At 42.1% G+C, this 27,277-nt stretch overlaps 1 protein-coding gene across 1 annotated transcript; it reads right to left on the bottom strand.

The window, feature by feature from the left end:
* Nucleotides 1-27,277, bottom strand: DPT (dermatopontin). The gene is made up of 4 exons (XM_086622524.1): nt 26,979-27,277; nt 17,303-17,428; nt 6,281-6,388; nt 1-67 (listed from the first exon to the last, which is right to left on the bottom strand). Exons 1-4 carry the CDS (start codon nt 27,275-27,277, stop codon nt 1-3), a joined length of 600 nt encoding a protein of 199 aa, XP_086478650.1.

Raw genomic sequence — 27,277 nt, 5'->3', positions numbered from 1 at the left:
TTAAACATTTTGAAATGGGCAGTCATACTCTGTCATCCTGCAGACAATGAATTTCCACTGACGATCCCTGCATGGAAAAGAGATAAGAGAATGATATTAGTGAGCCAGAACAGCAGAGGATAAGACTATACAAGTAAGAATAACTTTACACCAGGTATTGTGGTGCTAAAAACATGTCTGCCATTAGCTGGCTTTCCTCTGAGTGCTTTGGGTTTTTATGGGCTGGAAGGAACTTAAATATGTCTTATAGTTGTAATTCCTTCACACTCCCTTACAAAGTAAGAAAATCAGATCTCTGAATAATTAAGTCTCTGAGTATCCTTCAAAAGACAATGACTCTTGATGGATCAATCCTAAATCGACTTTAAATCAGTGACCAAGAGGAAAAGGATGGTTCTGTCAAAGTTATCATCATGTGATGTATTGCTCAGGAATATGTACGAAGTGAAATATGTGAGTGATTTTCAAGCTATTTCTAGGCAGGGAGTTATCCCCAGAGCAAAATTCATTTTTTTTTTTTTTCTTCTTTCCACTACTAGGTCTTCTAACTAGTGTCCTTTATTAAAGATGTGAAGGAATCAATAGTGAGAGGAATTAAATTCACTTGTCATCCTTGATCTTCACAAGTCACATGTGAGGCAGAGTAATGTTTGTGAGTGTAAGGAAAGTTTATGCTGTTTCTGGTTTGTGAGTAATTGGATGTCTGTATTGTCTGTCAGGAGAGTGATGTGATACCTACTAACAATTTTTAGTAGGAAGCATGGCTGGAGCAGCAGGATTCAACAGTGGAGGCCAATGATTTAGTGTCCAATAGCTGCAACAGGCTGCAAATTTCCACCTTAGCTTATTGTGCATTAAATTTACCCTTGACAAAAAGGCATGAGTTCAGAGAATCAAATACTGTCCTGCTGTGGAGCACGTGTTCAATTTATGCTGTTTGATTCTGGCTAATAAGAGTTTAGATCTGAAGTATTGTCATAGAATCATAGAATCATAGAATGGTTAGGGTTGGAAGGCACCTCAAAGATCATCTAGTTCCAACCCCCCTGCCATGGGCAGGGAAACCCTCCACTACACCAGGTTGCCCAAAGCCTCATCCAACCTGGCCTTGAACACCTCCAGGGATGGGGCATCCACAACTTCTCTGGGCAACCTGTTCCAGTACCTCACCACCCTCAATGTAAAGAATTTCTTTCTTAGATCTAACCTAAATCTGCCCTCTTTCAGTTTAAATCCATTGCCCCTTGTCCTATCACTACACGCCCTTGTAAAAAGTCCCTCTCCAGCTTTCCTGTAGGCCCCCTTTAGGTACTGAAAAGCTGCAATCAGATCACCCTGGAGCCTTCTCTTCTCCAGGCTGAACAGCCCCAACTCTCTCAGCCTGTCTTCATAGCAGAGGTGCTCCAGCCCTCGGATCATCTTTGTGGCCCTCCTCTGGACTCATTCCAGTAGCTCCATGTCCTTCTTGTGTTGGGGACTCCAGAGCTGAATGCAGCATTCCAGGTGGGGTCTCACGAGAGCAGAGTAGAGGGGCAGAATCCCCTCCCTCGACCTGCTGGCCATGCTTCTTTTGATGCAGCCCAGGATACGTTTGGCTTTCTGGGCTGCCAGCGCACATTGCCGGCTCATGTTGAGCTTCTCATCCACCAGCACTCCCAAGTCCTTCTCCTCAGGGCTGCTCTCAATCCATTCTCCTCCCAGCCTGTACTTGTGCTTGGGATTTCCCTGGCCCATGGGCAGGACCTTGCACTTGGCCTTGTTGAACTTCATTAGGTTCTCACAGGCTCAGCTCTCCAGCCTGTCAAGGTGCGTCTGGATGGCACCCCTTCCCTCCAGTGTGTCCACAACACCACAGATTTTGGTATTAACTGCTCTTATATGGTTTCATTGACTGGGTGACTCTATCCTGGAATAAGATTAATTTGACTCTTAAACTCTGTGTAGGTATAAAGTGTCTCATTTCAGCTTTCACTATCTGAGGTTTTTTTTTAGCTGGAAATTTGCTATACTACTTCACCAGTTTATGCTGTCATTTGGAACTGGGTCTGTCTCATACTCATCAGCAAGTCTGTGTCTAGTTATATAGCATTTATTTTTGGTTTTCTTTAGGCCTTTCCTACATGGTTTTTAATTGTAATTGCCTCATAAGACTGTTACCAAAGGTTAATGAAATGCAAGATTCATTCGTAGGTTTATTTTAAGAAGTCATCTTTTGGACTATGTGCATGCTCTTCAAAGACAGTTATTACTCTTTTGGTCACTGAGCTTCCCAGAGAGACGAAAAGAAAAAAAAAAAAAAGATGGCTTGTATGTGGATTAACAGGATTATATGGGTCAAAATTAAGGTCTGCTAAACTAGCATCTGTTGTCAGAGAGACTTTGAGCTCAAAAGCTGAGCTCATTTTTCTAGAAAGGGGATATTGTAAACTTGACTCGAGTCGAGTCTTTAAAATAAATGTATTTTAGTTACCTGAATTAATAAAATGCTTCAGAATATTAGAACAGAATTATTTCTGAAGCTGTAATTTATGCTTGAACTTCCAGACGCTTTAGCATATGTGCACATGGTTGATGGCGAATAGGTTAATGCATTTAGTGTCTTAATTTAACTTTTTTAGCATTACTTATGTTTGAAGTTAAGCATATACATCCAGCTTTTCAGGATGCAATTTGTACTACTGGTACTGTGTGTTTAGTTCAGTAGTTATCAGCCTGCTTCAATTTGTAGATCCCTTACAAGTTTTCCAGTGGGAGTGCAAATCCCGTCAGGAATTGCCCTCTGTGCAATACTCTGGAATATATATGAACTTGCCTTTGCATATCCTTAACCTCAGTTTATAGGTCCCCCCACATTACTAATTTCAAGCATTTTCCTTGGCTTAGGGAGTCAATATTTAATTGTCACTTTTACTCTCCAGCTGTTGTGTGCTGTCATATTTGAATTTTTGATGATACAAGGAAAATACCTTTTATGTCCAAATATTGCTGAATAATCAGTTTCCAATTCAATTAGAAAATTTTGTGAATTCCTATTCATATTGAGTTTGACAAAATCCTCTTTCTTTGGTCATATGAAACTTATTAGGTACCTAAAATACCCTATAATTTAGCTCAGCTGAGCTCAGTGGATAGCCACCTTGTCCAGGTATCGTACTTACTGCTGGGGTGTCTGGGTGTTGATCTATGTTTTGGTGATGATGTCTGAGCAGTTAAGAAATTACCAGCTATTCAGATCACCCAAATAAATGGAGCCAAGAACAGTTTTGCAAAAGAAATGAGCTTATGACAGTCTGCATGCGCTATTTTTATGCTGTGCAGCAAAGGACAAGCTGTGGCACCTACTGAGCACGTCTGGTAATCCCCAGCTCCCTGTCCCAGCTACTCTCTGCAGGTTGTGCTGTGAACGCTCCTCTGGTGCTCTCTGGACTCCAGGGACCAGTCCAACCAGACCACAGCCCTGCAAGAAGACTCCACAAGGGAGCCATGCCATCATCGCGTAGCGTGTTTCAGAGCTCAGGCTGAAGCTATTTTGAAATACTATTTTTTTTTCTTTTGCATTTTGGAAGCTATTTTGCCACAAGTTTACAATGTGCTTGTCTGTGTGGGCAATTTCAGTTATTTACAACCTGCTTCACATACCACATGTCCATCTCTGAAAGCTGACTGTATCAGCCTGTCTAACAAAAGATACTGCCTTTCCCCAGAAATGTGCCCTTACCTATGTCCATTGGTCATCCTCTCTGCATCAGTGTTATCACCTCACTCCCGAGTGTGCTCCCAGAGATACTTCAAGCCTCTGCTAATTCTTTCCAGCTGCTTTTGTTTTGCTTTATAGACAGTTGTTTTCTCCTTTTGACTCATTTAAAATGGGACTGAAAAATGTAAATATGAGCCACTTCTAAAATCTGTTCTGCACAGATGAGCACTGAAAAACTCTGATGACGAAGAGCGGCTCCTTCATTCATTCCTGATATACAGGAATGGAAACTCACAGAGAGTGATTACAGAAGAGGAGGTGGGGATACCACTTCTCTAAACTTTCTACAGCTTTTGTCAGAGGCATCACGTGCTCTCTCAAATATCTGTGCATCAGCAGTGACCCCAATGATGCAATGTCTTAAGGAGTAGGAAGGGAAGATATGATTTCTGCAAGTTTATTCAAAAACTCTAAAAATACTGATCTGTTTGAAGCGATTAGGAAAGCTTAAACTAAAATACCTTCAAAAGGTCTTTTTGTGCCTCTCATCAGCTCATGAACGTTGCCTGTCATGGGCTAATTGGTGTGGACACAAGTTTAATGTTCTTGAAAATGAAAAGCAGTCTCAAAATCTGCTGCATGTTTACACAGACAAGCTGCAGGTGTGATGCTGCTGGCAGGCTGGGACTGGGAATAGCTTTTTGGCTCCTATGCTGCCTCATCTACCTGCAAAGAACCATTGAGGATGACAAACTTTGCTGACTTTTGTGAATATACCACTCAGGAGAGTTACTGCATGAATCTGAATTATGAACTGGTGTAGTAGGAGGTTTTTTCACCTCTTTCACTGGGCAACATAAGTTGGTTTTAGTCATTCCGAAAGCTGATGACCTGAAAGTTCATTGGCACAGAAAAGTTTCCTAGACTGCAATTCATAAAATGTTTTCTCTATGGTTCTCACCTGCTACTGTTACAGGTTCATCTCTGCTGTCACAGCAGAGGTAGGATAAAGGTGTTGGTGGCTTCTATCTGTTCCAGGTACTGTGGTCTCATAACCTGTGAGGACCTGTACTCCCAATGTACATCCTCGTGATGCTGCCTCTGCTTCTGGCCAGTCCCCCCACTGCCACCCCGCTCTGAAGTCTGTGTTAAGCCTTTAGCAGTCACAGACAGAAATCTGCTCAGAGGCATTGGTTACCTCAACTGCTCTGTTTTCCAGGCTCGTCCTTGTGATTCCTGACTTCACCCTGGTCTACATTCAATGGAGGCTGGAATCCAGCTGCAAGGGAGCACGCTCTGCATTATCTCCCCTACTCTCTGCCATGGCCATGAGGAGCAAGGATTAAGACTGGCACTGGGGAATATTTAAGAGAAAAAACCCAGAACAGGGATGTCCCTTGCAACCTTGTAAATTCTTTTTCCAAAGCGATAGATACCTTTGAGTGAATTAACTGTGAAAGTTACTCTTCTGCTTGTAGGAATAATTTGCAGACATGATTTCCATTTGTTAATAAACAGGGTAATGAATTTTAGCCAGAAAATAACAGTTATGGACCTGCAGCAATCTGACAGTGTGTTATCATTTCTGCAAAGGTCTTCTTATTTTAGGTAATCTTTTGGCTGAGGGGATCCCTAGTGAAGTCCAGCAAACTGAGAGCGTTGTAGTGACAAAAACACCTCAGCTCCTTTGAGTGTTTAATTAGAGACAGCTTGAAATGTTGGTGTGTTTAAACTCCTCCTTCTCTCTCCTCTCCCCCCTTCTCTTGTAGCCAGTTTTGGCAATGACGGGCCAGTGCAGTGCACCTTGCCTTGCTGTCTGTGCTGTTTGATAACAAATGCTTTGATATACTGGGCTGAGGAGTGTGACAAAACACATCAGGAAAGAAATCATGGTTCATGTTTTAGAGGTCAGCTTGAGAGGAAAGAATCAAGATCCAACTACAACTTCATTAGCTGTAGGACCTCATGGGGCCTGATCAAGTAATGACCAGGACTGATCGAGAAGAAGTAGCAAACTCATTTTCTGGGAAGGGATCACTGCATTGTCTTAATTCCTGATGTGGCCTCAAATCTGTTAGAATTGTGTTGCAAAAGACTCAGCAGTTTACAGCATTTAGATTGCAGTTTGTATGATCTTATCTTTGCCTGCTGGCAGATTCCCTGCTTCTCTGCAAAGAAAAGTGGGCCAGGATAAGTGCTTCATCTCCTGAAAGGACAAAGGTGTTCCAGGCTGAGTTTTTACTCACTTAGATAAAAGGTCCTCTGACTAGAGGTAGGTTAGAAACAATACTGAGGATTTGTTAAGCTTTGTGGAGTTCAGATTTAGCCAAGCCTACCATTGCTATATTTTCAACTACTCGGATGGACATGGCAGATGATCCCCTTATGCATGATGATGCCCCTTTGCTGATACACCACCCTGGACAGTTAGCCATATGCACAGGGAACTTTGGTCCTCAGAAGCACTGGCCTGGTGCTGAGTACCACAGCACATGATGGGTAGCCATGCACTGTTTGGGGGAAATAGAAAAGGAAAACTTTTTTTTTTTTTTCAATTGCTAGTGAAACAGATGAAAAGCAAACCTGTCCACAGCAGAGAAAGTTGTGGTTGCCCCACGGATGTAATGGTCATAAGTGTACATCATCATGTCCATATCTTCTCCATAGTGTCCCGGATATTCTGTTGTTAACCTTCACATTAAGGAAAAAGAGGATAAAATAGTTTACCATCTTACAGAAAAGTCCAGTTGACTGAATGCAACACAAATAGATTTTTCTTGTTTCTTTGAAAGTTCTTGTTTCTTAACAGCACCACAAGATGCAGTCTGACCTAAAAACTGCATTTCTGTTCTACACAACTAATTACTGTTGCTATTTGCATTAATTTTGGTAAGTTTAGAACTGTTAAGAGCAGGTTGGAGTATTGTATGTATATACATCTGCAGCTCTGGGATAAAAGCAGCTGGAACAACAGTGTAAAGCTTGTCTACTACTTATATCTTTATTGCAGGGATTTGCCCTGGCCTCTTGTCAGTCAGTTTGGTTGGCCGCTGTGAAGTGCTCTAAGTGTTGCCAAGTCAAATAGCTACAAACATTTATCCATTTATGAGTTATGTTAAACTAATGCAGCAATTAATCCATGCCTCTGTGTTCTTTCCACTTTCTGCCTAGTTTAGAATGTAAAAATATTGGCCTGGACAGTGTATTTTGTCTAAGAATATCAAAGTGCTTCTGCATTTATTAATCAAATTATGGTTACGGCTTCCCTGGGAAATAGGCAAGTAATACTGTGTTTGGTTTTGCAGATACTGAACAGATGCAGGAAGGGGCTGGGACTTTGAGCAGTGCTTTGTGTAAACATTATGTTAGAAGTCAGGAATGGAAAACTGGCACCCTGTATTACAGCATTTTATGTGGGAGTTGCTAGTGGAGTTGTGTCAGCTTTGCTCTGAAGTGGCCCAGGGAAGAATCAGGTTCCTTGTAAGGGAGATGCTGTCCCTGTGGAAATGCTCAACTGCTAGTGAGGCTAAGAGGGTTAAAATGCCTTTACAGAAATCCTGACAACCATTTTTCTGACTTCATTCAGCCCAGCAACAGTGCTTGGATGATGCTTGAAGGTGATCCTAGCACATCCCAGCTGACGTCTCATCTTCATGTTTGCATCTTCTTACATCACTGAGATTTGAGCACAAGCTTAAATATTTTACTTACTAGGAATATAATTATTGGGATGGTTTTAAGTTTTTAAAATGAAATGCTCTGGGAGTATTTGCAGCCCAAACCAGTAACTGTTGGAGTACTCAGAAACTGAAATTTACCCGAAAACTGAGGGACTCTGGAATATTAGACTGCTTTCTCCTAGAGCCATTTGTTATAACAAAAAATCCTCTGAAATTGCCACCACTCTCTCTCCATATTAAATGTATTTTTGATCACTTGGTTTACTCTATTCTTATGCTGTTTACATCTTCTTTGTAAAGCAGATGTGACTTAATTCCAGGTCATTTTCAGCTTTTGAAAATGAAAGAAAAACATAATTCAGTTGAAATATCATTCCCAACAAACCATTATTCCTTGACAGATGTAAAATGAGACTGTATGTGAAACTCAAGCATGGCCTTAAAAAGATCCTGAAGTCTCAACGGTCAACTTTGAACATATGTTGTTTTCGTACTTCCTTTGGCTATGGCAATCATCAAGTGAATTACTAGTTGTAGTACCAGAACACCTGTGCCCAAGTGGTTTTGGAAGGCAGAAGATCAGTCCTGGTCATCATGTCTGTTGTCAGAGCTCTGACCAAGGCCCCATGGATTTGCAGAGCCTTCACAGTGCTGTGCTGTTGATAAGAAATGAAGAGCAGTATTTCACAGGTCATGCAGACAGCTGCTGCAGACTAGGAAAAATAGAAGAAACCATGTACCCTGGCAGTTGTTAAGATGGATAAATAGGTAGAGTCATCAGTAAGCCCTGCAAGTGGGAAAATTAGAGCCACAGTTTTCAGTCCAGCTCCCATCAAAGACCAAAACAAGACCACTGTGGATTTTAAGGGAACTGGCTTTGACCCAGACAAAGAGAATAAATACAAATATTACAAAAAGCTGTTTCTCATGGCTGCTCACCAGTTAGCTGGTGGTTTTTCCTAGAAAAAAGATTACCGCTTGAATATGTTTGTGTCAAACCACGGCAAACCCAATTTACCTGTTACATTGACTGAAGGCTGATGTTATCGTTTTTGCTTTCAGGACATCTCCTCTTGTGCTCCCAAATATATATTTATTTGTCAGTGTCAGTCAGTTTACAGCTCAGATTTGAATACTTTTTTACCTAGACAGTCTATGACTTGAATCTCTAATACATCTTTATGACCCCATAAAAGAATCTTAGCCTGAGCATAAGCTGGTCCCTCGGTATAGCCAACTTGCTGAAAGCCCTCCAGTTTGGAAAAAGCTGCTTTCAGGGCCCTGCACTCCATGCCCAGAGCTGTAATGGGAGCTAGAGTATACTTCACAAAGCCTGACCTCTGCTATCTAGTATGTATTTTATCCATTTTCTTTACACAGAAATCAAGACCTTGAGGAGGACTTTTTTGCATGCCTGATTCTCCCATCAGTGAAGCCATAGATCTGAATCTGGGAACTGTAGAGCATTTCTGGATCTGTAGCCAGAGGCTAAGAGAAACTGGGGCTACATCTATGCTAGTAAATTAAACAACACCGGGGAATGTTTCTGGACACTATAACTCCATTGTCTAGATGCATAAATTGGTGGAAAAATCTGGAGCAGTTTTAGCCCAGACCATCTAGCACAATCTCAGCAGATACTTCAAAGATACAATTTGTGGGTTAGCACATGGTAGGTACCATTCCTAACAGGCACAATGTGGACACCCTGTTTTAGAGGGTAAGAAAGTTTTAATAGTGTGGCTGCTTCCTCTGGTAGAGGAGAATCCCATACTTAGTTTACTAATTTATAGCCTGAGTGTCTGATAGCACATCTTCAAAGATTCCTGAGTCACAGCAGGTTTTTAAAACATGTGGCATGAAGACCAGCTATGGACTGGGATTTCATTTTGCATTCTCCCATCGACTCAAGGTTTTGGGGCTTTTTTGGGCTATTATTATGAGAAAACACTAAGGCGTGTGTTTATATATGTTCCACCAAGTGTGTTTCATAACATCTGTTTGGCATTCAGGAAGGAAAATGTTCTGTAATCTTGACCAGCACTATGCGCTGGGCAGACAAGACTGTGCAAAACGCAAGGTTAAAAAGCTGCTTTCAGCTCTACTCAGAGACAGAACTGAGAGTCAGTTCTTTGAACTTGTTTCATGAGCCTTTCAGTTGAAAATTAAATCTGATGACAGGGTCCTGAATTACTGTGAAGGGTCTCACATACCTTTCACAGAAGCAGGCAGTGTTATTCTGAAGTCAATGGATGCAGTAGGGAGCCTTTGTTTAGCTTCCCTCTCTTTTCTTTCTGCCTGCTGTCATATCCCACTCCCTCCCTACTAAATTCTCCACATTATCGTTGAGCCTCTTAAGGCTCCTCTGCTAAGAAGTGTTCGAAAAGCAAATATATGCAATTACTGAAAGTAAATGATATGGTTACTTGAGCTGCGCTGACGTTTGCATTGTTACATAGACAGATGCCTGCTGACTCCTTTTGTTCTGCAGAGAAAAATTATAAATAATGCTATGACAGTAATGCTCAAGTTCACTTGGATCTGTGTGGTCTGTCTAATTCAGTTCTCTTTGAAGTTTACTGTACTCATTTATGAAACTGTTCCCTTAAGTCCATGCATCTCAAGGTTGTCTGGATTGAGCTGTATCCTTTAGAAGGAAATGCAATTGGTTGTCTGTATAGCAGGGCTCTCTGGTGTTACTCAGCCCTCCTCTGTTATCCCAGTTTTCGGAATCTTGGGGATAAGTCACACAAAATGTATCTGCACTGAGAGATGATAGTCAACACTTGGTTTTCTCATCTTGGAGGGGAGAAAGGCCATTTAACTCAGCCATTAGGGGTCTTCTCAAAGTGATCTGCCTGGCACAGGACAGTGGTTCCCTTAGCATTTATTGTAGCTTGGTGTGTAATCTTATTATCAAGTGCTTAACAGAAAATATTAATTGTTTTACTGTCTAGTACATATCAACAGCGTATCAGCTGTGAACCACCTACCAGGGCCCTACAGACAGGTAATTTATTTACAAACGTGGTAGCATTTGTGAGCCTTGTGTGGTGGTGTATGGTTTATACCCAAGAGGAGTCATGAAAGAAGTGAGAGATGCTTTTTGCCCTGGTTGGTGAGGGTTCACCTGCCCACGGAAGTCTGGACTTCCAAGGAGTCCATGCCCAAGGGATGAGTCATCCACAGTAACCTGCATGAGGGCCCTCTAAGTGCTTCTGGCGCTGACCTCTTAGCAAAGAAGGCTGGGCTAGGAGAACAGTGGGAAGCTGAGAATTGCCAAGTGCTGGGACAAAGTTGCTGCTGCTGTTTGAAGTGATCTAAGGCCTCCAGGACCAAGCTGTGGTGCTTGTGGTGCCTGAGAAGTCACATGAGGGAAAGCCCTAGAAGAGAGGCTTGCGAAGCAGCTATGAGAAGACCTGTGTTACACAGATTGTGGGACCTAGGCACTAAGTAATTTGGTGCCAAATGAACCTTGAGGAGGCAGAGGGTCTGTGTAGGGGCTAGCAGAGTGCTCTTACTGGGACCATAGATGTGCACATAGGTGTTAAGTTTGGGGAAGGACTCACAGGGGAGAAAATAGTAATGTGAGACCATACGCAAGTGGTAGTCTTTTCAGTCCACATGATCTATTTGCAAGAGTTAATACAGAAAACAGAGGAATTCTGCTTCGGGTTTGCAATTCCACTTCAGGTTAGTATCAGGTGTATGTTTGGACTCAAGAGGCTTGGAGCACTAGTGACGTTGTCAAGAGTGGAGAAATCAGGTAATTCTGTGCTAAAGACTGAGGAAGAAAAGCTCGTGAGAAGGAATGTAAGTGGTTTGGCATGTGTAGGGGAGAGCAGGAAAACCTGACAGAAAAAGGTGTTTTCATAATGGGGTTTTTAGCTGGAATAGAATTGATGTGGGATGGTTTATCTTCTGACTGGTTTGCATCACCCCACCCATCCCCACATTTTTCTAATATACTTTACTGAAATCCTGTAAATCTTGCTCAGGGCAAGAGACATATTGAATAAAGGCATTAAATCTTTAACAGGATTACTCTTGTTATTATTTTAGTCTAAAAGTAGTAATGTTGTTTATTTTCCATGGTGAAGAATTACTATGTTAGAGATTAATAGAAAACACAGAGTTACTCATTTAGCAATGAGAAGAATGTTTTGTATTAATCTACAGTGATCCCTAGCACTCTTTTAACAATTGACTTCAGAAATAGTTATCATGAATCAATTTTTTACCGATAAGAAGATGGAGTCAAACCAATGGCCTGATTAGTATTGCACAGCCCGCCCCTTAGAGAAGTGAATGGGGACTGTGGGTATGCCTTGCCTTCAGATATCAAGCAGATAAAAGAAATGAGTCTCTTAAAATATCAAAGACAGTCAGTGATAGAGCTTATGGTTTCCTGCTCCAACTGTTGAATATACTTATTCCCTGCTAGTGAAGTACATTGTTTTGGAGTACCTTACATTTTTCGCTTCGTGTGCAACTACAGTGCTAACAAGATGAATGGCTCCTCTTTAACCTTCATTTTTCTCTTTGCTGCTGAATTCTTCTAACAATGCCGCAGCCAAAAGAAGGAGCTGTTCCATTTCAAGAGGAAAACATAAGCTTTGACATTAACTTTCTGGCCTTAGAAGACAAGGAGTGTCCTCTGAATAGACTTACTGTTTCAGATGTTATTTACAAGTGCTTCAGGAATATGGCTCTCCTAAAGGAGAATTTTGTTTCAAGAGACATGAGCCTGCATGTTCCATTCAGTGAACATTGGAACTGTATGCTCTTTAATCAGTTTCAATTCTTCCTCCAGCTGGAAACAGCAGGCATCCCCTTTTAAAACGCGTACTGTGCTGAAAAGCCAAAGAAGGTCTTAGTAAACTGCCTACAGAAATTCCTGCCAATGCTCCCAGTGTAGATCCCAGATTGCTGGGCTGCCAGGGAACTAGAGGTGTCCTGGAGCTGCTCTAGAGATGAGCCATTCTCTCATGTGACCTTGTCGTGTGTGTTTCAGGATTGAGTTCAGGCTCCAGGCTCTGAGATTGTAGATTCATCTAGACGCATCACTGCTCTTCTATTTCCACTCTGTTGTAGTGAAAACCACAAACTCTCAAAGGGCTGAGGATCCATGAGGCTGACACAGTGGGACCACAGTTCTTCTTGGAGGGCTGCATGAGCTAGTGCAATACAGAAACCACCAGCAGCAGAGAGCTCAGGGCACCTTATGCCTGTTCCTCAAGAAAGGCATGTCTGAAATTACATTAGCCAGCTTTCCAATGTTAAGCAAATGTGTTTCTTCTAAAACGTCTCTGGAAGATGGTCCTGGAGATTGAACTGAAAGGTTATATTTGCTGGGATATAAAAAACCCCACAGTTAAATACCTTTTTTTTTTTTTTTTTTTTCCCCAGAAGGAAAGGGGGGAGAGGAATTGAGTTCCCCAGACGTGCATGTTTCCACCACATCTATTCTGACTTCACCTCCTGGATTTATATCTCTGCTGTTGATAATCTCTGAGAACCTGGATAGGATCTCGTCAGTTTCAATATGAAATTGGTGGCAGGTTGAGTCAAGAAAACAAGTAAGTTCTTTAAGCCTCATAACTCTTGGAAAATGTAATTGTTGCCTGGACAATGTCACGGTGACAGAGAACAGCCACGGCTCCAGACAGACCTTCTGGCAGTTGTGCACTGCTGGTTGTTTGGAGAGGGGAAACAGCCATAAACAGTCTGTGCAGACTTGGGGCTGCTCTGTGACATGTGTTTGCTTTTGAGAGGATGGAGTCAAGCTTTCAATTTCCTGGCAAAGAGAAAAATCTGAGCTCTAATGGGACAACTTAATAACATTGTCTCTGCATCTGTGATGGATTTGCTTCCTTTGTGCTTCGAATCGGCACACAGTTTATTTTACTGTGGTAGCATTCCCTAGCCAGGTAAAATAATGGGACCTTTTCTGCCTCCTGTGAGGAATGTTAATTATTTTCAGTATGGTAAAAATGTGCAGAATCATGAGAAGACTTGGCATGCTGAAGAAGGAAATGAAGTACTTGTAAAAAAAAAATTAAAAATAGCAAGTGCAGAACTATGAAACTGTAAAAGATTAGTATATTTATTTGCACTGTGGGCTTACTGTACAGGTAAACTGGGGATTAATGGTAAGAAAACGAGCTGTGAAACAGAACTGCTGGGCTCTAAGAGAAAGGATATGGATGCTACCAAGCAAGGTCCTTATACATGTATATGGCTTTAACCATGTTCTTACGTTAAGCAAAGTGTTTAAGTGTGAGTTTCAGTCAGCATGATGGTGGCGTAAATTAGTATTTCAACAAGTATTGTATTAGTATTTCAGCAAGTTTTTTGAGCAAGACTCAAAAATCAAAGGAATGTTCCAGCTGTAAAAACCAGGTCAAATTCTAACCGTTTGCATGGGTCATATACGGGGGAAAACCTGTCTTTATTCATCGTAGGGAAGACCAGGTCACTTTGGGAGGAATGTAGTACTGAAGAGGAAGAGCCAAGAGAATCCATGCATAAGTATCAGCTGTCTCACTGCTTTTATATTTGCCAGAGAGCCCTGTAGAGACACAACTGGAAGAGGAAGGGATCAAATAGCCAAGTGAGAGTTAATTTAAGGCAAAGAGTTTTGTTATGCCTCAGTATTGTCAGTTTTCTTAAAAATGCCTTTCTGCCCATGTTTGATTTCCTAGTGAAGGATTCATTGCACATTAAAATTCAAGGCTGCTGAGAAATTCCACAATGTGGACTGTCTTTGAATATGAATTTTCCTGTGTGTCACGCATGATCCATGAGGCACCACAGTCATTACATATTTTCCTGGTATTACTTTTCCACATAGTCATATACTAATAGATGCCTTTGCATGAAATTAAGCTGCTTCGACCAAGAAATAGGAGGCAGCAGCACGTTAATAGCCATTTCTCCACAGATAGTTTATTAACAGCTAGTTTCTGGAACAGAATAAATACCATTATAGCTTGGGGCTGAAATTGTAATAAATAATCACAGAGTATATGCACACATATTTTTATTGGGTCTTATATGCATATACATTTTGAGGTCCTACCTGTGGTAGCCCAGAAATCTTCCAACTGCAGCTTGTTTGGAAAACAGAGTCTCTCTGTCAAATGCATCTCAAACAGGGTGCAAGATACAGACCAGAAGTGTGATGTGTGAATAAGGTTTTGTGACAATAGCTTGGAAATGCCGATGGAAATAAAGTTGTGAGTGAGATCTCCGGGGCTTAGGGAATGGGAAGTTTAGTGGCTGTACATTGAAGTGTGACAATTCAGACAAGTCACATCTGTAGTAGTAAAAGTGGGTCAAAGGCACGAAGTTTCATGCTACCACATTGCAGTTCATGTTGTTTATATCTTAGCATAACAACTAGCGCTCTCCCAGATGCTGTCTAGGCAGGGTAAAGAGAATAAAACAGAAAAGAAACCATTCCCAGCAGACAATGGGCAGGAGACCACTGTTTGGTGAGGAGAGAGAGTTTAGCTGCATGGTGCGGGTCCTGCAGCAGAAGAGTCCTCCTATTTGGGATCACAGGATAACTCTGGTGGAAAGGGACCTCAAGAGGTCTCTAGTACAGCCCTCTGCTCAAAGCAGGGTCAGCCGTGAGGTCAGACCAGGCTGCTCAGGGCTTTGTTAGTCAAGTCTTGAGAACCTTGAAGGATGGAGCCTGCATAGCCTCACCAGGCAACCTGCGCTAGTGCCTCACTGTCCTCATAGTGGAAAAGGTTTTCTTTATAACCCTCTGAACAGCAGTCCTGTACACCTATGCTCAGGCGTATCAGCTGTTCCCCCCAGTTTGGCGTCATATGCAAACTTGGTAAGAGTGTGCTCTGTTGCCTCCTTGAAGTCATCGGTAAAGATGTTAAGCAGGACGAGTCCCAGGGTGGGCCATTCGTTACAGTGCTCTGATCATAATGGACACCTGGGCAACCTTCAACCCCTGTAGTGAGCCTGTTAAACCACCAGTTTTTTACCCATCTAGTTGTCTGTCCATCCAGACCATAACATCCTAATTTGGATAACTGTATGTAGAAAGAGCTTGTATCTACCTTGCTAACTCCAAAGGCAGCATGAGAGCTTGAAAGAAATTGAAGAAATATATTGTAAAGAGACACTTCAAAGAGTGCAGGGTGAGAGTGAATGTAGAAGTGTCAAGATAGGCCGGTCGCTTGAGCAGAAAAAACTGGACTCCAGATGGAATAACTGGGCCTGGTATACAAGTTTTATAATGAACTCATAATCACAAACTATCCACCAAAAATTTTTCACAAGCCAGGTGACAGGTCTTCCCAGAGGGTTTGCAGCTCTCCTCTCCTAGAAGAACATGAGCACATGAGATTTCTACCCATCTTAGAGGGAGAAATGCTTTACCTGCCTTTGAAGTGCTGCCTTTTCTGCATGGAAAAACAGTAGCAGCTGAACTGCATAAGGCATTCTTTTCCAAGCATGAAAAATGGAGTGTTGTCACTGTTGGAAATATAAGGGCAGTATAGGACTGTGTGCAGCTGGGATGGAAACGCAAGACATCAGTAACCCCAAACATTTACATTAGGATCTGCATTGATCTAAATGCCAATCTGCAAGGCAGAGCCAAAGCTGTTCCCTGTTGTCAAGACGATGTCTGAGGGAAGCATAACTGTCAACAACAAAAGAGGTCAGAGAAGATTTCTGTTGTCTCTCCCAAAATACAAGCAATATTAGAGGAGTAAAGGAAATTGGAAGAACTGCTTAAAAGTTAGAGAGAGTTTCCCTCAGAGGGAAGAGCCTGGGCAGATATGTAAATAAACCCCCAAGCAGTGAACATCCGTGGGCAGTGTAGGCTGGAAAGGAGGCAGGAGAACGTTCAAAGAGTTTGTTACAGAGTTCCTGTAATTTAAAATATTTAAAAATAATAATAAAAAACCCATTTCTTTTCCTCCTGGCTGCAAGGAGACTGAAGGATGCAAAGCAAGGCACTGCTGTTGTATTTGGCCAGTAGCCAGCTAGACAAGGAAGACCAAAGGGTGTGTAAACAGTTTGTATTCATCTCAACGGGCAGTTCACTTCAAAGCTGAGTTCTGGAAACAAAGATTCAAGCACAGACTTTTTACCCCTATTTTCTTCTTTCTTTTCTTTTTTTTTTTTTTTTTTTTTAAGTGCAAACGGGTTATTCTTTGTATCAGTGAGAACAGCTGGATTCGTAGACCTGGAGCATAAAATCGTGAGTTCTGTTACACAGACCGGACAGGAGCAATATGAGCTTTCTCTGCACAGTCTCAATTTAGAGAAGCCACACCTAGGGGACACAGGGAAACTCAGGATGTGTGGCTCATTTTTCCATAGCCTCTGTGAGGTTGCCAGCAGCAGTTGTGATACTGTGTTGAGGTGAGGCCACCTGTTTTTAGGTTTGGACTATGATCAGTAGCTAATTTTTACTTTGATCTTCAAGCAGCCTTGAGAGAAGGAGTAAGTTGTATGCACTACAAATGCACAAATTGCAAGTTGTCGGCCAGAGGATTTTTTTTCTGAGGTAACTGGCGGTAAGTTCACTCCCATAAGTCATTGTGGCACAATTGCATAGCATAGAGATGCTCCTGCTTCTGTAAATGTGCAGGATTTATACTGGGAGCTGTGTCACCATCTTTGAAATGTTGTTCCACTTCAGAGACTTCTGTTATGGTTTCCAGCTTAGCTAGGCTGCTGCTGGTACCCAGTACGCTGTTCAGCGTAGCTGTGCCCTCATTCTCTTCCTTTAGTCATAGATCCTCAAGAATCCTGTTACCAGACTGGAAATAACTTCCTTAGCCCCATAAACCACAGTTAACTTTTTCTCAGGCAAAATTTTTGACAGGCCAAGTAGCCGAAGACATTTATAGAGACTGTTGGGGGAAAGAGGCTTTGTGCTTGAACTCACCAGCACGAATATGGGCATCTCCGGCTGTAGCGGCAGCAGTAGAATTGCCATTCACGGTCAAGCACAGATGGAAAATACTGACTCTGGAAACCAGCCACCAGCCCATTGTTTGAGCAGGTTTGGTACCTGAGAAAGAGGAGAAAGAGGAGAACACATAAGGAAAACATGATATTAGATTCCCTGGTAAATAGTTTAAAGCATTTCTGAAAACGGCATTAAAGGTTTTGATTCAGGGTAGAAGCTGAACATTTGGCTTTGTATTAAGAAGCATTGTATACACTTGCTGTGTGTTGAGTAACCATTTTGTATAAGAAAGCAGCAGTAGTTAACTAATAATATCTTAACATTTGTGTTGCACTTAAAACTGTTTAAACTGTTTTAAAGTGTTTAATCATTCCGGTATGCTAATCAGGCAAGAAGATTGTTCTGATGTTGACATTCCCAACTGTTTACAAATCATAAGACTGACTTCAAAATAGTCTGTTAGTACTTTTGTATTTGGCTGTTGGTATTTGAGCATTTGGAGTTCACTGGAGTAATTTTTTCAACTGCTTCTCTAAGAAAAAGAAGCCTTAGAAACTCTTTTATAAGAGTTCAGCAATTCATTTTATTTCTTTCTTAATTACCTGTCTTCAGAAGAAGGCACTCTAAGTTCAAAACATTATAGGCTTGTGATGAAATGATTTGATAACCACATGAGGAAAACAGACTCAGATGTTCTGAAACTGTAAGACTCGCATAAATTTTATGACTGGAGTTTCAAAAGAAAAATCTGCTGCTTCATGCTTTCTGTGTTCTCGGGAATGCTGTCATACATGTAAACTGCCTTCCGGTAGAATAGACATGATCTAAGCCTGCAAGTATATGCTTCTCTTTCTTCACACCTTACAAGCATCTGGACACTGATACCCAAAGTAAATCAAGTGATAGTCGGTTTGAATAGCTTACTTCTTGGAGACTAAAGATAAGGGGAGCGTGAAAACTGACAGCTTATTAACTCAGCACTCATTCTCTCAAGCACCCTCCTAGCCTCCTTGTTTCCCTACTGGAGAAAATTAGAAGAATTCAGTTTCTTCCATTTCCTTTTCTTTTTCCTTCATCAAGGAAACATGGCAGCCTAGAGCTGTAGCAAACCTTCCTTGTGATACCATAAGATCAAATACATAGATATATCCAAAAGACACTTTCAGAAGTAACTTTATGATTAACACATACCAAAAAATTCCCCTAATTTCATTCAATGACCTCATAGTTTATTTTAATGAGCCTAGAGTTCCCAGAAGGGGAAACACATTGTCTAACAGAGTTTGGTATTTGGAAAGTCATTCACTTTCGCGTACGGGTGTTAGTGCTTGCAAAGCGTGAGGTTCTAGTGTTTGTATGCAAAAGCTGAAAAAAAGATCAAATTTGACCAGTGCAGGGATGAATTCCTCTGCCTAACTATCAGCTTTCTCCTTTGAAGCAGGGGTCTCTTCTGTATGTCCCTTCCACCATCTTCTGTTGTTCAGACAAGATTATTTACATTTGTTTGTATCCCCGCATCTCCCACGTTGCTGGGGCCACATGTACTTGCTGTGTCTTGTGAGACTCTTCCAAGGACCTTCAGAGTTAAGTAATGATGAGGACTCTGAGTTGCTATGGTACCACACCAAGTAAGGCAGTTTGGCTCACACTCAGAGGATTTCAGCAGGACTTTGATAGGAAGTTGCTCTGTTTTTTGGCACATAGGCCATGGGAACATATGGCTAAGATGCTATGTAAACATATTGGATAGCTGCAGATGATTGGTGTTATCCTGATGGAAGAAAGGTTGATACAGAGAAGTATAGGGAATGGTTGTACCTGTTGCAAGATGAACACTTTTCGGCATTAATCTGTGTAAAGTAGAACCAAACCTGTGCCTCTTCATCTTCTTCTACCCCTTCCCAGTTACATGCCTTTCCACTGCACTGAAGGGTCCTTGTGCCCCTGGGAGATTTTCTAGCTCTTCTGCGTAGGTGCAATAACAGGAGCATTTAGTTCCTTCTTTTCCTTTGCATTTTCTCTCAGAGGCTTCGCATTTCCCTGCAATTTCCCATCCTCACCGATCAGGATCTGATATTCCTGCCCATACTTATCTTTGCAGAAGGTTCTCCCTTCTCCTTTTCTCTCCTTACCTGCTTACAGTCAGTCTGAGAAGTCCTGCCCTCTCTCTCGTTCTTTCCCCTATAATAGTTTTTATTTTCTTGACGCTTCTACTAATACGCTCCAGTTTTGGTGGAAAGATTCATCTTGAGAGAGATGTCACTGATGGAGCCTTCTCTCTCTAGTGGATTGAAAAAAATCTAGCTAATGTAACACCTTCATGTTTACATACATATGTATTTGGGCACCAAACTTCAGGAAGATTTGGTTATTGTTGATCTTCTCATGAAAAGCTTATTTTTAAAAAAAATATATTTGGAGTTGCCTGAATAATTTCTTAGATGGAGAGTGTAACTGAACCTAAGTCATATCTTATAATTAAATTGCCATTTTATTTTAAAAACATTTGAAGTAAGATTTGAAATATACTTTTAAGCTCATGTTCACTTCTCCCTCTCTACTTCTCTCTCATATGCACAAAGTCCTGCAATCTGTTATTCACACTCAATATTGGGTTCAGTGAAAAGAAGCAAACAACCCCTCCCCACACACCTTTTTAGTCAAATGTTCTGTGCACTAATCCGAAAACACTTAATATGTGAGGATTTCTTCCTTCTCTATTGAATTCACTACTCATGTCACAGCAAATCCTGCAAACCAGTATGGTGAATCAAAGCTTTGATTTATGGCCAAGTAAAAAGAAAGCCTTTTTCACTAGACCCACTCAGTAGCACTTTAGTATTCAGAATTACTGTCACTGGGTTCTTCTCTCTCATGAAATCCTGACATTGCTAATAAGAGAGGAAGATACCTCTTAGGTGAATGCAGAAGAGCGTGAGAAACCAGCTGGGACTGTGTGGGATTAAACTTGGCAATGGATAGGTTGTTTTGTTTTTCTAGTTGGCTCGAGTTGCGATACATGAAGATTTGCCTTTTTAATCTGGTACTGGGAGAAGAGGAGATGAGCTGTCTGGTAGATGGAGGAGTGGGAAGATTGGTGGTGGTGAGGGTCAGGTGCTGTTGAATGGAAGTTGCCCTTCCCTTCCCTCTTTTACATGTGTCGGAAATGACTGCGGTGTTGCATAGGAAGTAAACTGTACAGCCTTATTTTAGGTGGAGTTTTGTGTAGTAACAGGGTTACGCTAGCTAAGACTTTCTATGTCCTGCTGCAGTTGTTGTGGCAAGCCTCTCCTTTGCTGAACCTTCTTCTGATCTCGTTAATGAGTGATGTGCAGCTGAGTTGTGTCATGACAAGCAACCAAAGTGTGCATCCATGTTATTGGTCAGGACTGCTTTCCTGTTCACCAGTGAGCATTTATCTGTGAGACCAAACTAGAGCTGGTTTGAAACAAACCCATTCAAAATGCATATGTGGATTTTGAGCCCAGGCATGAACTGTTTCACCCTACAGATCCACAGCTGTGCCACATAATTTGCAAACATTGATATAGTCTCAGTGACCAACTGTGAAACTCATTAACTCAACATTTGCCTCCCAGACTAAAGACAAATATTTCTTGCAGTAGTAGAATTGTTTCAAGCAATGACACCAATTGTGGTGACACTTCGTAATTATGCCTGCGTCTTATTTCTGCTCTTTGCTAGACAAAGCCCCAGAGTGTTGTGCCCCATCTAATGCTGTTGCTCTGTTGTAAACCTGTCTCTGAGGTGCTCTATCCCTCAGATCCATCAGGAATTAGCCTCAGCAGCATGCCGTCTTGAGAATGACAACCCAAAGAGAAGCACGTTGACTACAAATCTGCTCAGGGAGGCCCAAGTCAAGATGCAGTAAGTGGTGCTGTCAGAGCCTGCATTGAGCCCCTGCCACACTGACCAGGTAGTTCTCCCTGAAGCTCTCTGGAAATGTGCTGTGTCAGACTCAGTAGTCACTGAGTCATGCTGTGTTAAGGGCCATTTGTCCTATAACAGGGTAACCTGATAGTGTCATACTTCAAAAAAATCCTGCCGTTTTGCTGTAGAGCAGATGGCTGCTGTAAAACCTGTATTGTTAATTGCTTTAAAGCTATCTCTCTAGAGCCTGTCACAGCAAAATGCGTCTGTTTGCTATGGAGATATGTCAGACATGGCAAACTGACCCAACAGAAGTAACGCCACGTCCTTTCATCTGCAGTCCTCCCTGGAGTGCGTATGGAGACAGATGGCCTAACCTCACGCAGCCAGTAAGACCGTGGTTAGAGTGTGGGAGCTGTGTTTTTTTATGAGACCTTAGGTAGACTGTTTTCCTCGAGTGCTGTTTCACCGAAACCTGCTACTTTCGGTATCCAAAACTGAATTTCTTTCTGATACGGCTGTGGAGGGGAGGCCCTGTCCTGCTTTCCTGAGTTATTTTTGTGGAGTGTCCTCCTCTGTGTAGGTTGGTTAGTTAGATGATGAAAGCTAATTTAATGGCCAGTCTGTGACAGAGGAGTGCGGAGAGATAAGTGGCTGAGGGCAGGCTCAGGACACTTGAAACACTGGCGCTCAGATGAACAGAACGACTTTTCCATGTTTGATTAGGCCGCACCAGTCTCCAACAGCCACTTCTACAAGGAGTCTCCACTATCTGTTGCTGAGTGGTGAGATGTGTTGTTGGGGCTTCCACACAGCAAAGACAACCTCACTGTCATCTTCAGCTCTTTTTTTCTTTCATTTGGGGATCATAGATGACTGACTTTCTCCACCTCACCCAAGTGGAAGGCAAGGCCCTAATCACCCTGTTATTTGATTGATTTCTTCTTGTTGATTCTGTGATTTCTTCCTGACATGCTGATGAGGCCTCCCTATCTACAGAAACACCCATCTTCTCCTCAGATGCTCCCACTGGCCTCAGTCCATTGCAGCTGTGCTAAGAGCTTGTAGCACCATCCCTTTAGCATAAACCTAGGGCTTTGAAGAAAATTAACTTGTTTGCGTAGATAGCACAAATGGGAACATTTTGAAAGGGCAGCTTGATTATTGAGTTTGGGTAATTTGGCCTCAGATTTCAGACTTGGGATTGGTCAGAGACTGAGAACAAAAACAGTTCCTCGCAGATGTACCGTGGTGTGCTGCCAGCGCCTGAACAGGAGGTTCCTGCAGACACTTCCTTTGCTCATGAGTCTGTCTTTGCAGCCAGTTTGTGGGAAGTAGGGTTGTGTGCCTGCTTGAAGGATCTGCTTGTGTCTGTGTGTTTGTGCACTTAAGAGAAGGCAAAGGAGAGTGAGAATGGGAGCAGCAAGTAAGAATCTAGATATCTGTTTTTTCCAAGTTGCATCCAAACACTTTCTCAGAAGTCTAAACAAAGAAAAGAGGCAACAAACATGCATTAAATACGACTTTGCTCAAAATGTTTCTGCCTTGTGCCTTATGGGTAACTGGGAGTATACTGGGGATATGGCATGGTTCCATCTGTACTACGTGGTGTAAAACAAACATTTTCTCCTGGAAGGAAGAGTTGCTTGTCTTTCACTTGCAAGCTTTTGTTCTTTTGTTTGTGTGATCCCTGTCCTTTGGTACAATCACTTTTAGGCTAGAGAAGTAGTTTTTCTTAAGTACCTTGTTCAACGACTGGTCTGTAGAGACAACTCTGAAGTATTCAGTGAAGCAGTGAAGAACAGCCTCACTTGCAATCACTCAGACCTTACCTTTTCTTAGGTGGTGAAATATTTACCCAAGGTCAAACTTCCTCCAGTACAAATGGAGCTAAAAACAAGAGCTTTATTCTCTCTGAAAAGGCAGAATTCCTTGAGACGTCACAGCATATAATAATTAGGAGGAGTGTGTAGGATCAGGGGATGTCCTGAAGACTTATCCCTGCTCCAGACATGAGTATTTCCAAATTATCCAGGAACAAATTCTGCTCTCAGTATTGAATAGCATCTTGGTTAGCAGATAGCCTCTGCAGAGGCAGTAGGGCCAGGAGTAAGGTGTTGGGACGGATTCAACAGAGCCTTTGTACGGGTACTTAACTTTAAATGTATACACAGGTTAATGAAGCTGAGAAGGCATCACTGATCATCTTATCCAATGTCTTGCCAAAATTTTCTCTGAGTCTTATAACATGTTTGCACGTTTCTCATGTCCATTGAGCAAAAAATAAAAGAACATGCTCTCTTCAGAAGTGCCCGTACACTTATGCTTAACTTCAGGGATGTGTTTATTAAGTGAAGCACTTGTAGATGGGTGAATTCTGAAATGCCTGTGGGTAATGCTAGGCAACAGTCAGAGGTGGTTGATCTTCATGAGACTGCTTCTGGAGAGAGATGGGGTGCCCCAGAGGGCAGTTTTTAGAGTACCCATTTCTCTCCATTGACTCTGGAAGGGTGCAAAGGTCATAAATTAGACATCATGATTAGATGCCTCATGTGGATCTGTATCGTCGCCCTCTTTCTCTTGAATAATTGTTTCATATCTATAAGATGCAGTCTTATGGGTTTAATCCTAGAAGTCCTTATAATACCCAGTGCTAGTGTAGGAAGCAAACTTACCTAAACCAGCTCTGCCAGTGGTTCCCTCCTGCCCTCCAGTCCCTCCCAACTCTCTCATCCCTATGTTCCTCACATTCATTTCTGCCATTTCCCCTCCTGTGCTAACGGCCAAAGAAAATAATGAATTAGAGACCATTTCTTCTCTCTGCTTTGTATTTCCACTTCATTTTCTCTCTAAAGCTTTTCTTGTAGGGTTTTTTTTTTTGTCTTTTCTAAAGAAACCTCTCTTGGGTTTGTCTCTGTTGTACAGCTGCATAAGAGTCAGGAATGGTGATTTGATAAACATCATTTGTCAGAAGTCATTTTTTGGTGTTTCTGCCAGACTAGAGTTTCTGGGACATGGCACAGAAACTGGAGGGAATTCAGAGGAGAGCTGTATGTATGGTCAGCGCTTGCTTAGGAGTATGGAAATATAAAACTTCCAAAGGAGAACTAAAAGAACAGAAACGTGTTCAGCCTGAAAGGAAAAGCATGGGTGAAAGTGCGTGGGTGAGGGAAAGGCATAGCTGCTACCTCTTAGTAAGTTAAAGAGATTTTACAAAGAATGCGGTGTGCTTGTTCTCATTACTCAGTGAAGGTAGAGCAAAGTATAAAAAGCCTCAATTACAGCAGGGGGAATGGAGCTTAAATTTTAGGAAAAACTTGGCAGCTTTGTAGTTATTGGTGTTACAAGTTATTGAATGTCCCTAGATGTGATGTGCAACATGAGAGAAAATACCCTGTGAGGCAGAGCTGAAAAAGGAATATTGCAGTCCATCCTACCAGGATGGGGAATGGACTAGTGAGTTCAGCAGAGTGCTGTGAGGATGATGCATGGCTCACCAACAGATCGGTTCATCAGGAGATCAGCAGGGACACAGAGGTGGCCAAACAGGGACTAATGGTACACATTATGACTCATATTTGTGGTCCCACTTGATTACTGAGTGAATCTCTTTAGAACTGGGGATGGCTCCAAATAGCACAGAGCTGGGCACAGAAGAGGGGTAGAAAAGAGAGGCAGCTATGAGAAGTAAGGCTGCCAAGGGAGAAGATGTAGGATTGTCAAAGGCCCCACAGGCTACATCTGTGCCACGACATTAATTTGAGGTTTGAGTTTGCACTCAGACACTCCAGGCTGTCTGCCTGCTGGCCCGCACTTCCGCGTCAGTCTGGGATGAGCCTGCTGGATTCTTGGGCAGCAGCGTCTGGGCACAGTGAGGGACGTGCTGGCTTACAGCAAGCCTCTCTCCATGAAGCACTGTAGACACAACTGCTCAGCCCTAGGTGCAGAAAGCTGTAAACCACAACCAGGCACAGCTAGCTAAGATGTATGGAAATAGCCCAAGTAATTAGGAGCACAAGTTCACTTTGGCAAAGGAGTATGTGCTCCCTAATCACTTTGGTATATTCTCCCCGCCCCCAAAAAATATATAGAAGAAAGAAGGAAGGTCTATGCAGAGAACACAAATAGATGTAAGGCTGTTGGACTGGAAAGGTGAGCTAGGGAAGAAATAACTAAAATAACTTGAAAAGCTAGGAAAGAGAGTGAAACAGTTAAACACATTAAAGAGAGATTGGAAAAGAAAAACATTTGGAGAAAAGATAGGGTTGGCAATAGGAAAAAAGGTAGGCAAGAAAGAGGAAAAAGTGAAAATATTTTTTAAGATGTGAAGGAAATGAGAGTCAGATAATACACTGTGGAGGTAGTCATGCTAAGCATTCGGAGCATGATGATGAATGTGGCCCTATAGTTAGATAGCAGAAGAAAATGTTCTGTATAGACTTACACAGTATCCTGTTTGAGAGAAGTGAACTTGAGCAATTGCTGCCAGGGATTTTTAGAAAGAGAATAATTTTCTTTTGAACAATAGCAAAGTCTAATTCAAAATCACTGTGCAATAAGTAGAAATTGCATCAATGTATGAAAAATTAAGAAGCCATCCAGTATTATCACAGTGTCTTCCTTCTGCCTGTTTTGCAGCCCTCCCCCTTTCTTTTCAGTTCTTGTTCCAAATTAAGTATAGGGTCAATCTTTTTTTCCTTAGCAGTTGCATCAGCCATAGGAATGCATCACATGGTGAAAGAGTATGAATAATTCAGAACAAAATTTTGAATCATTTAAAAAGCAGAAGCTTCACATTTCATTGTTAACCTGTTCCCATATAACATGGAATCTACAAAAAACATGTTGCAATTTCTGGAGCAAAACTATTTCAAGTATTTGAAAATATTCTTGCATTCATTCCATTCTATCCAAAGAATATTTCAAACTCAAGAGTTTTCCAAAACTGCGTTTCACGTTTCAGGAAAAAATCAGAAGATACTTAAATACTGTGTATGTGCTGCCTAAACGTGAAACACCATACATATTTCCAGAAATTATTGAGGCTATAAAATGTGATCACCTTTGCCTCTAAGATTGATGGAAAATGTAACATTTAGTTAACCAAAACTGACAGTATCAGGGAATTAACATGATCTTCTGCTATAATTATCATGCATATATATGCCACCATCATTGCTCGTTAGTGTGGATTTTTGGCTCCTGTAATATCAGCATGACTAGAAAACAGCCTTTGACTGGGCCTAAGCCAAAAAGCTTAGCAACAAAAACACAAAGAGAAAAGGCAGTGCTATACAGAGAGGATTTCTTTTTCTAGTGGTAAGAGCAGGAGGTCGGAGTGAGGAGTTTTACAATTTGTTCCCCAGTCTAGTCACCGATTCAGTGTGTGGCCTTTCAAGAGGGACTTTATCCTCTGCTCACTGCAGGTTCATGCCTCGATTTCCTCATCTGTGAAGCAACAATAGCGAGACCAAACCACGTTGCAGTCACTCACTACCAGTGAGTGACCGCACGACACAGCATTTCTAAAGCCCATAGAGACCCTCCAGCAAGAAATTGCTACAGAGAAGGCAAACGTGGTGCTGATCACCTCACAGGCATGCATCGTGATTAATGTCTCGGGCAGTTGTTCAGGGCACTGAGGCCGCTGGTTATGATGGCATTAATACGCGTTTGCATCGCTCTGACTGCAGTATTAGCACCCGCGTTCCACAGAGGGTATCAGGGCTGTGCCCTCCAGGGATGGTTGGGGTTCTCCTACCATTCGGTTCCTGCCCTGTTGATCTCTTCCCACCAGCACTCTGTCGGCTCACCGAGGCTCTGGGCTGCCGGCATGCAGGCATAGTTCCACAGTCTGTCGGAGCCTTCCTTCTTGCTGAAAACACTCCTGACAGCCACGATCACCTGCCCGTGCGGGCACTGGAAGTTGAAACCCTGGCGGTACACGTTGACCCATTCATCATTATCTCCGTAGTTATAGGGGCCGTAGTAATAGTCACCGTACTGGCCCCATGCCACGGTCACCAGAGGCAGGAATACACAGAGAAGGATGAGGTCCAT

Source organism: Tauraco erythrolophus, chromosome 1 (assembly GCF_009769465.1).
Source record: "Tauraco erythrolophus isolate bTauEry1 chromosome 1, bTauEry1.pri, whole genome shotgun sequence".
Classification (NCBI taxonomy): domain Eukaryota; kingdom Metazoa; phylum Chordata; class Aves; order Musophagiformes; family Musophagidae; genus Tauraco; species Tauraco erythrolophus.
The sequence above is the reverse complement of the archived record's forward strand: the minus strand, read 5'-3'. Positions and strand labels throughout refer to the sequence as shown.

Excerpts from the sequence above, each read along its gene's own strand:
- DPT (XM_086622524.1), bottom strand. The coding sequence starts at position 27,277 with ATGGACCTCATCCTTCTCTGTGTATTCCTGCCTCTGGTGACCGTGGCA. Across the intron at positions 17,429-26,978 it reads AACAGGGCAGGAACCGAATG|GTACCAAACCTGCTCAAACA; the intron begins GTAGGAGAACCC and ends CCTCTTTCTCAG. Across the intron at positions 68-6,280 it reads ACTTTCTCTGCTGTGGACAG|GGATCGTCAGTGGAAATTCA; the intron begins GTTTGCTTTTCA and ends TTTTCCATGCAG.